The sequence below is a fragment of the Coregonus lavaretus genome, assembly GCF_964263955.1.
Source record: "Coregonus lavaretus genome assembly, contig: HAP1_SCAFFOLD_4765, whole genome shotgun sequence".
Classification (NCBI taxonomy): Eukaryota; Metazoa; Chordata; class Actinopteri; order Salmoniformes; family Salmonidae; genus Coregonus; species Coregonus lavaretus.
The window spans coordinates 20,876-31,658 of NW_028160398.1; the positions used below are offsets into that span (position 1 = coordinate 20,876).

The 10,783-nt window shown below is 42.2% G+C and overlaps 1 protein-coding gene across 1 annotated transcript; it reads left to right on the forward strand.

Moving 5' to 3' along the window:
• The first annotated feature begins 2,140 nt into the window (after window positions 1-2,140).
• cldn11a (claudin 11a) lies at window positions 2,141-7,971 on the forward strand. The gene is made up of 3 exons (XM_084196313.1): window positions 2,141-2,820; window positions 3,628-3,792; window positions 7,179-7,971. The coding sequence occupies exons 1-3, from the start codon at window positions 2,595-2,597 to the stop codon at window positions 7,442-7,444; spliced, it is 657 nt and encodes a 218-aa protein (XP_084052439.1). The 5' UTR covers window positions 2,141-2,594; the 3' UTR covers window positions 7,445-7,971.
• Window positions 7,972-10,783: the final 2,812 nt, after the last annotated feature.

Below are 10,783 nucleotides of genomic sequence, written 5' to 3' on the forward strand. Positions count from 1 at the left end.
CTCTCTCTCTCGCTCTCTCTCTCTCTCTCTCTCTCTCTCTCTCTGTCTCGCTTTCTCGCTGTCTCTTCTCTCTTTCTCTCTCTGTATCTTATTACTTTACTAAACTGCAGAGATTGCAAGAGGAGAGATGCGTGTGTGTGATGCTGTAGAGACGCTGTCGTGCTGTAATACAGAGCTCTGTCCTTTACTGTCTGGCCTTATGCCAACTGCTACCAGCACTGCAGAATCCTTCTGATGATGTATGTCTCAATGACATCTCTCGCTCTCTCTCTCTCTCTCTCTCTCTCTCTCTCTCTCTCTCTCTCTCTCTCTCTCTCTCTCTCTCTCTCTCTCTCTCTCTCTCTCTCTCTTTATCTCTCTCAGAGATCTCTCTCCCCTCTCACTCTCCCCTCTCCTTCTCTCTCTCAATCTCTCCCCTCTCCCCCTCTATATTTGTATTTCTTTTAATCCAGCTCACCCTCAGCCTCTCCTCCTCCTCCTCTCCTCCTTTCCCCTTCCTCCTTTCTTCCTCCTTCCTCCTCCTCCTCCTCTCCTCCTCTCACCTTCCTCCTTTCTTCCTCCTTCCTCCTCCTCCTCCTCTCCTCCTCTCTACTGCAGTAGATAATGTAAAGAAGCGATAGAGATTCTTTTCCAGGCGACGGAGGAGGTTTGAATGACAAAGCTGAGAGTGAGGGGGGCTAATTTAAGCAGTTACGAAACTGAATATGAATAGAGAGAGAGAGAGTGAATGAATAGAAGTCCTAGAGAGATGTCAGCTGCAACGTTTTACTTCCTATATAGGCCTACATGCTGCATAATAAGAATATAATCTCTAGGATGGTTGCTCTAGTTTTGAATAACAGGTATTAGCTACATTGTGGAATTATTTAACCCCATATGAATAAAAAAGCAGTTATTAGCTCGATCCTAAATACAACTATAATCCACAGTCTTACCTGCCTCCTCTGGCTTCTGTCCTTGAAAGGTAACAGTTCAAGAAACAGTCCAATTCTGAAGAAAAAACCTCAGTAAAGATAGAAATTGTCATTTAATTGATAGTAGACCTAATGTCGTAGAGGTCAAAGTGATTCAAATGTTTTAATAAAACGTTACAAGGCTCCTATTCTGATAAGCCACACCTCTAACGACACCCACACCTTTAAATTCCAAGCCTTAAAAGGTGAATATGTAAATAAGCTAAATGCAGACACCCTTGGCCAAGTTATAATACACAGCACATTTCAATACTCACAGTATTTAATAGATATATTCCTTTCCCTTCATACCTAAGTTTCAGTAATGTTTAATTTCATAATGACTATGTTGATAGAAAGCACCACTCCTCCTGATGACAGGCACTCTGCTGTAGTGACAGAGCTGTCATAGTGAAAGACTAAGAGTCACTTTGTTACGCTCCTTCTCCTCCACTCTCCGATTTAAAGACCGCACACACGCACGCACACACAAACGTGTGTGCACACACACACAAACGTGCGTGCACTCACACACGCACACACACACACCAGGAGAGCTGAAATCCCATCATCCTTCACTGTCATCCTGGCATTCCGATCATCCTCATTACCATAATATTCCCATTCCCATGATGCCCTGCTCCTACTACATCATCGCTCTCTCTCTCCTCCTTTTCCTGCCTCTCCCTCTTCCTGTCTCTGTCTCCCTAACTCCCCTGTGGGATGACTACTCTATTAAATGAATGAGTAATTCTGATGAAGTCCCTTCAGACTCCTGAGCAGGAGCCTTTGAAGGTAGCAGAACACGAGAACCAATAAGTTGTACCCTCCTCACGCCTGAAGTTTTAGAGGCAGCACTTGGATGCCCCCTGGTGGACATACCTGGAACTGACCTGCTTTTCAATGGCCAGGAGAGGGCAGTAACACTTCGCAAATAATTTTGTGAGAGAGAGAGACAGAGAGAGAGCGAGAGATAGAGAGAGAGAGAGAGAGAGAGAGAGAGAGAGAGAGAGAGAGAGAGAGAGAGAGAGAGAGAGAGAGAGAGAGAGAGAGAGAGAGAGCATTTTTTATATTTCTCTCCATCCCTCCGATTGGTTAGAAGTTTCCAGATTGTTTTTTTCAGAACTTTCTCTACTATAAAACTCATGGAAAAGTGCAAAAGCTTTTCTTTAGAAGTGTAAACGCTCCAAACTGACAGGACTACACAACAGACCAAGGAGAGACAACACACACTTCTGGGATTACTTCTTGAGGAATATTGTAATTGAAAACTCACACTAACTTCACACAGCATTTGGCTATTATCTTCAGCTTGTCATCTCTATCAACTGTGATCGTTTTCTTCTGTTTTACAGTTTTTAACAGGGTTTATACAACACAGGACTATTTTCAAATCTTTACAATTCCTTTCACAATAGTCCCATAGCCGTTGTGAGTCTGACAAGCGAGGCTACTTTCACACGAGCTTCAACGTATCTTTAAAGTATCATCAGTTGTTTTTGAACCTTTGGGGACTATTTGGGCTGTGGACTGTCCAATTCCCACTGTCTTGAGTCACTCTGACTGCCTGGACCATTTTACGTTTTTATAAACAGTTTTTGAAGACTATTCTACCCTAGGACTACCCTACCTCTCATTGCCATGGCGAACAGCTGTCTCCAGCTCAGCGGTTTTGTGATGAGTTGTATCGGGTGGGTCGGGATCCTTATCGCCACGGCCACCAACGACTGGGTAGTGACATGTAAATACGGCATGAACACATGCAAGAAGATGGACGAGTTAGGAGCCAAGGGCCTGTGGGCTGAATGTGTCATATCAACCGCCCTCTATCACTGTATATCACTGACACAGATATTGGACCTACCAGGTAATAGAACATTACTCTACTGTATAATACTGTACTGTACTCTACTCTACTATACTATACTATACAGTAATACATAATAATACTATATTAAAGGTAATATAACATTATTATACTATATTATACTATACTCTACTATACAACAATAAATAATACTAATATATTAAAGGTAATAGAACATTACTATACTCTACTATGTTATACTATAATACACTCTACTATACTATACAGTAATACATAATACTACTGTATTGAAGGCAATATAACATGACTCTACTCTACTATACTGTACGATACTCCACTATACTCTAATATACTACACTCTACTATACTGTACAGTAATAAATAATACTGCTATATTAAAGGTAATATAACATTACTATACTATACTCCACTATACTCCACTATACTATACTCTATTATATTATAATATACTACACTCTACTATACTCCACTATACTATATTATATTATACTCCACTCCACTCCACTATACTATACTATACTATACTATACTATACTATACTATAGATAGATTATACTACTATATTGAGGTTAATAAATAAGTAATAATGGGGCTGTGCAGACTGTTGCGTCTCTGTGGCTGTGGACTCTGACCAAGAGGTTATGATATATTGTGAATATTTCACAGCTAAAGGGTGTTGTTTGTCCCAAGCCTAAACCGATAGTCTAGAACAGCTAGTCTCAAACTCAAGGCCTGGATATCTTTCCTATTGGAATCAACCAAGATTACTATGGCACATTTCAAGCCATACCATTTATTTCTCTGTCTCTGTGTGTGTGTGTACAGCATACATCCAGACGTCGAGGGCGTTGATGATAACTGGATCCCTCCTGGGGCTGCCTGCGGTGGGGATGGTCCTAACAGCCATGCCCTGCATCTCCCTGGGGGACGAGCCTCAGTCAGCCAAGAACAAACGATCCCTACTTGGGGGAGTTCTCATACTGCTAGTGGGTAAGTCTGGACACACAGACACGCATGCACGCACGAACACAAACACACGGACACACACACACGGACAAGGACAGACAGACAGACAGACACACATACACACTTGAGCACAGAGACAGATGTTTGCATACACATTACAACATACGGTCATACTCATAACAACCCCAACCCCAGCCCCAGGCCTAACCTTGACCCTTAACCCCCCCATCCTTCCTCCCACCCACCCCTCCCAGCCCTCCCTTTCACCCCTCCCAGTCCTAACCCATTATTTACCCTGAGGTGGTGAGACTAGGATATGCTATGGGACTCTTCCTCTCTAGACTAGAGGATATGCTATGGGACTCTTCCTCTCTAGACTAGAGGATATGCTATGGGACTCTTCCTCTCTAGACTAAAGGATATGCTATGGGACTCTCTTCCTCTCTAGACTAGAGGATATGCTATGGGACTCTCTTCCTCTGTAGAGAACTCCCTCTCAGCACACACCAACTCAACCCTGAATGACACACAAAAACACACAGACATGCACCCACGTACACACACGCAAAACACACAATTCCCTACAGTTCAACGCATCCCCCAGACCACCATTCCTCACCACCCACCTCGTCCACACCCTGTTCCCTCCTGCTGGAAAATATTTTCCCATTTGTTGTTTAACACAACATAAAAACCTGTTTGATCTGCCTTTCACTGTCCAGTTTTCCAGTACCGTGTTCCACATGATGTCCATCGTATGTCTGTGTGTGTGTGTGCATGCGTGTGTACGATGTCGTATATACTACTATAAGTACTATATTTACCTATACATTATACTGTGTACTGAACAAAAATATAAACGCAACATGGTCCCATGTTTCATGAGCTGAAATAAAAGATCCCAGAAATGTTCCATACGCACTAAAAGCTTAGTTCTCTAATATGTTGTGCACAAATTAGTGTACATCCCTGTTAGTGAGCATTTCTCCTTTGCCAAGATAATCCATCCACCTGATAGGTGTGGCATATCAAGAAGCTGATTAAACAGCATGATCATTACACAGGTGCACCTTGTTTTGGGGACAATGAAATGCCACTCTAAAATGTGCAGTTATGTCACACAACACAATGCAACAGATGTCTCAAGTTTGGAGGGAGCGTGCAATTGGCATGCTGACTGCAGGAATGTCCACCAGAGCTGTTGCCAGAGAATTGAATGTTAATTTCTCTACCATATAAGCCGCCTTCAAAGTCATTTTATAGAATTTGGCAGTATGTCCAACCGGCCTCACAACCACAGACCACATGTAACCACGCCAGCCCAGGACCTCCACATCCGGCTTCTTCACCTGCGGGATCGTCTGTGACCAGCCTCCCGGACAGCTGATAAAACTGAGGAATATTTCTGTCTGTAATAAAGCCCTTTTGTGTGGAAAAACTCATTCTGATTGGCTGGGCCTGGCTCCCCAGTGGGTGGGCCTGGCTCCTCAGTGGGTGTGCCTATGCCCTCCCAGGGCCACCCATGGCTGAGCCCCTGCCCAGTCATGTGAAATCCATAGATTAAGGCCTAATGAATTTATTTCAATTGACTGCTTTCCTCATATGAACTGTAACTCAGTAAAATTGTTGCATGTTACGTTTATATTTTTGTTCAGTGCCTTGCAAAAGTATTCATCCCCCTTGGCGTATTTCCTATTTTGTTGCATTACAACCTGTAATTTAAATGGATTTTTATTTGGATTTCATGTAATGGACATACACAAAATAGTCCAAATTGGTGAAGTGAAATGCAAAAAATTACTAAAACATAAATAACGGAAAAGTGGTGCGTGCATATGTATTCACCCCCTTTGCTATGAAGCCCCTAAATAAGATCTGGTGCAACCAATTACCTTCAGAAGTCACATAATTAGTTAAATAAAGTCCACCTGTGTGCAATGTAAGTGTCACATGATCTGTCACATGATCTCAGTATATATACACCTGTTCTGAAAGGCCCCAGAGTCTGCAACACCACTAAGCAAGGGGCACCATGAAGACCAAGGAGCTCTCCAAACAAGTCAGGGACAAAGTTGTGGAGAAGTACAGATCAGGGTTGGGTTATAAAAAAATATCCAAAACTTTAAACATCCCACGGAGCACCATTAAATCCATTATTAAAAAAAGAAAGAAAGAAAGAATATGGCACCACAACAAACCTGCCAAGAGAGGGCCGCCCACCAAAACTCACGGACCAGGCAAGGAGGGCATTAATCAGAGAGGCAACAAAGAGACCAAAGATAACCCTGAAGGAGCTGCAAAGCTCCACAACGGAGATTGGAGTATCTGTCCACTTTAAGCCGTACACTCCACAGAGCTGGGCTTTATGGAAGAGTGGCCAGAAAAAAGCCATTGCTTAAAGAAAAAAATAAGCAAACACGTTTGGTGTTCGCCAAAAGGCATGTGGAAGACTCCCCAAACATATGGAAGAAAGTATTCTGGTCAGATGAGACGAAAATTCAGCTTTTTGGCCATCAAGGAAAACGCTATGTCTGGCACAAACCTCTCATCAGTGGCAGCATCATGCTGTGGGGTTGTTTTTCATCGGCAGGGACTGGGAAACTGGTCAGAATTGAAGGAATGATGGATGGCACTAAATACAGGGAAATTCTTGAGGGAAACCTGTTTCAGTCTTCCAGAGATTTGAGACTGGGACAAAGGTTCACCTTCCAGCAGGACAATTACCCTAAGCATACTGCTAAAGCAACACTCAAGTGGTTTAAATGTCTTGGAATGGCCTAGTCAAAGCCCAGACCTCAAGCCAATTGAGAATCTGTGGTATGACTTAAAGATTGCTGTACACCAGCGGATCCCATCCAACTTGAAGGAGCTGGAGCAGTTTTGCCTTGAAGAATGGGCAAAAATCCCAGTGGCTAGATGTGCCAAGCTTATAGTGACATACCCCAATAGACTTGCAGCTGTAATTGCTGAAAAAGGTGGCTCTACAAAGTATTGACTTTGGGGGGGGGGGGGGGGGGTGAATAGTTACACTCAAGTTTTCGGTTTTTTTTGTCTTATTTCTTGTTTGTTTCACAATAAAAAATATTTTGCATCTTCAAAGTGGTAGGCATGTTGTGTAAATCAAATGATACAAACCCCCAGGTTGTAAGGCAACAAAATAGGAAAAATGCCAAGGGGGGTGAATACTTTCGCAAGCCACTGTACATGTTCATAATCAAATCAAATCAAAATCTAATTTTATTTGTCACATGCGCCGAATACAACAGGTGTAGACTTTACCGTGAAATGCTTACTTATGAGCCCTTTCCCAACAATGCAGAGTTAACAAATATGAAAAAAGTTGAACCTTTTATGTGTATTAAATGTGTGTATTAATCTAAATCGCTCTCTCTTCCCTTCCTCCTCTATAGCTCTGTGTGGGGGGGTGTCGACAGTATGGTTTCCTATCGGAGCCCACCAGGACCAGGGTCTCATGTCGTTTGGGTTCAGCCTGTACGCTGGCTGGGTGGGCGCGGCCTTCTGTCTCCTGGGAGGGGCCATGATCACCTGCTGTTCTACTGAACCCTCCCAACACTACAATCACCATGACAACAACAGGTTCTACTACTCCAAAGGACAGGTGCCTGGCAACCCTGTTCCACCCTCCACTAACCACGCCAAGAGTGCCCATGTTTAGACACACATACACTAGATGCATGCACTCACACAGACACACAGACACAGACACACACACACACACACACACACACACACACACATGCACACACACACACACACACACACACACACACACACACACACACAGACAGACAGACAGACAGACACACACCAGTGTTGTGTAACTCAGAAGGGGGTCTAACCTGGTGCCTGAAGAGAAACCAGGGGTCCTGATCGGGACAACCCTGCTCTGATTAAGAACTTATTTTTATCCCTTTGTTCTACAATGAAGGCTAGGGTTAGGGTTAGGGTTCTTTGTTCTACAATGAAGGCTAGGGTTAGGGTTAGGGTTCTTTGTTCTACAATGAAGGCTAGGGTTAGGGTTAGGGTTCTACAATGAAGGCTAGGGTTAGGATTAGGGTTCTTTGTTCTACTATGAAGGATAACTGTGGATGGAAAGTACTGTACATCTATCAGTGCATTTTATAGAAAATAAATGTGTACCATTTTTAATAAAGACTGTGATGATTTTTTGTTTTTGATAAATACCATGTCTTGAATGTTTCTTATTGTTGATTATATAATGATCATTATGTTGGTACCTACCTGTGTTCCAAGAGTAATATGGTAAGGAATTGTATTATTATATTGTTTTATTATATGATGACAAACCGATGTAGCCGTTCTCTCGAACACTGCCAAGTCAGTTTCTTTAGCCTGATGGAACGGTTAGTGATAGGGTTTGCCTAACATGGCCAAACAAATCAAAAACATGCAAGACCGTATGAAACCTAGGGCTCGATTAAATCCGAATCGCACAAGTTCAGAGTTATAGCGCAATTTCAATTTAAAGGTAATTTCCGATTGAGCCGACATAGACTGGTTGGTTGTTTTGTGTGCAACTATGGGGTAAAACAGATTGGGTTGGCTTAGATTGTTGACAACATGTAAGCTATATTTAATCTCCAATGTTTATTGAAAACATAAATACATGTTTACAATGAGCACTTGTTGTCTCTCAAATACATTGTTACAGTTGTTGGTTAGCTAGCTAGCGAATTTTAGCCATATTAGCATAGATGTGACTTCAGTCAAAACACCTCAAAACAAGACATGGTATCAAGAACAAGAGGAAACGAGCTATTTACGATTCCCTACATGGCAGTTTCTTGTCATTCTTGCTATCTATCTGCCCATCCAGAATCACAACAACACGCTGACTTCTACCCCATGGAAGCATGCACATCGTTTTCGTGACGTTGTCAGCTAACATATTTATACTGTATGCAGCCTTGACCGTGAATGCAGTCTCTGCTAACACGGGAACATTGCCTTTAAATTCCTAACGCAGTTCTTTAGCGCTACGGATTGAATCGAGCCCCTCGAGGGCTTGAGTGACATTAATGAATAAATTATGTTTTGACAGAGAGATCTACAACTAAAATTGTTAAGATAATGTTCTTCATTTCACGTTTGAGCCGTATGTGTAGGAGAGGCTCTGTACTGTTTCTATGTCTCCAGGTTTCATAGTTCTGTCAACATGGCCCCTTCCTTTTTCATCTCTAATGACACCCTACCTTATATAGTGCACTACAAAGGACCGGTGGGGCAAACACTACATAGTATGTGTCTCTGGCCAATAGTAACGCAGCACACTGGGGTGTCATTTCAGATGTGTTTGTTCATTATGTGGTCTATCCACCAGACTCCCTCTCTGTAGTTCTAACAACAACTCTTTGTAAAAACACAAACGTTTCTGGAACTTGTCCGCCATAACAGTGTTTATCTTGGTTTATTTATTGTGCTATCCCAGTGTTTTTGTTAGATTTTCTGTAATAAATAAAAATGTGATTTGGTTAATATGAATAATAATAATAAATAATAAAGTCCCAATGTTTTTCATGTCAAGTAAAATGACTAGCTAACTGCCCCAACATTTCTGTCAAATGTTCAAACACCCCACACAGGAATCCTCTACTCACTCCCCCTCTCCAGCCATGTTTCCCTAACTGTAGCAAAATAAACACTGACATCAGAGGTGTTCTCACTGCTGCTCCGGTTCTATCTGACCCCAAAAACACAGGAAGTGTAGCATGTGTGTGTGTGATGTAATCAGTAATCCTAGTCTGTGTTCCCTGAAGCATATCTGGCCTCGTGAACTGTCTGTTTTTCGCACTGAGTGAGGACACAGACGTATGTGTGTGTGTTCACCCAGGGCATTGTTATAAAGTGTGTTATCAGTGGTGTGACTCTGACCTTGTCCTGGTTAGCTCAGCACAGAAGGCTCTGTTCCCTGTGATACACTGATACACACTGTCCTATTATATCCTCCTCTATGTCGCAGCGTGTGTGTTTGTGTGTGTGTGTGTGTTCATGCATGTTTCTGTGACAAAAACAGAGCCAGTCCAGTTCATATTTGCAATAAATAATGTTTCATTGTTGCATGGAGGCGATACCGACAACTCAACTTAAACAAGCGCACTCAGGAGCAGAAACACACACAGGGCCAGACTCCCAAATTACACCCTATTCCTTTAAAAGTGCACTACTTTTGGCCAGAGTCCTGATAGGGTGTCATTTCAGACCAAGTCATGGAGAAAAAACTATATTAAAACACCAACAGAAAACCCCAAATACATCAGAACATTTCACAACTTCAGATACCAAAAATATACAGAAGAAAAACAAATATCTAGTCAGCAAACAGAAGCCAGTCTCAACAACCCACAAAGACACCCAGCCACAGCAGGAGAGAGATAGAGGCAGGAATTCAATCGCAGCGCATTTCATTGACCTATTGAAAAAACCAGCAATTGAACCAATGTGGATAGCTGGCGTTAATTTATATCACCCGTCCCTAAACGGACTTTAGGAAGCTGTTAGGAGGATTGTTGATGTTCTGTGCGGTTCAAACTGGAATGCATTATGATTGAATACCAGGAAGTGGACAGAAACATGGCACACCTTCTCCTCCGAGACAAAATAAACAAACAAACAGCAGGTCTGACTTTAAAAGCAACAGTGGCAACATTCTCTTTAGTGTTGTAATAAAATAGTGTTTTATTGTTTTTATATTGTTTTTGGTCTAAACCTTCTAATTTGCCTACTTTAGACTGGAATAAATGTTATAAGATCTTTAAAAGAAAATAGAAAATGTTTTTAACTTAGCCTTATAGGACTAGAGAGATGGAAGTAGTTAAAAATATAAGCTTTCGCCATTTCCTCCCAAGCTGGGCTCTGTTGGGCGAAATACAGGAAGTGAAAGTGAATAAACCTCACCCACTTACTGTGGAGGCCCACCATTGGAGGACCATAGGTGTAGGCGTGACCCAGCAGTAGAAAAATAATTAGTTTTTTT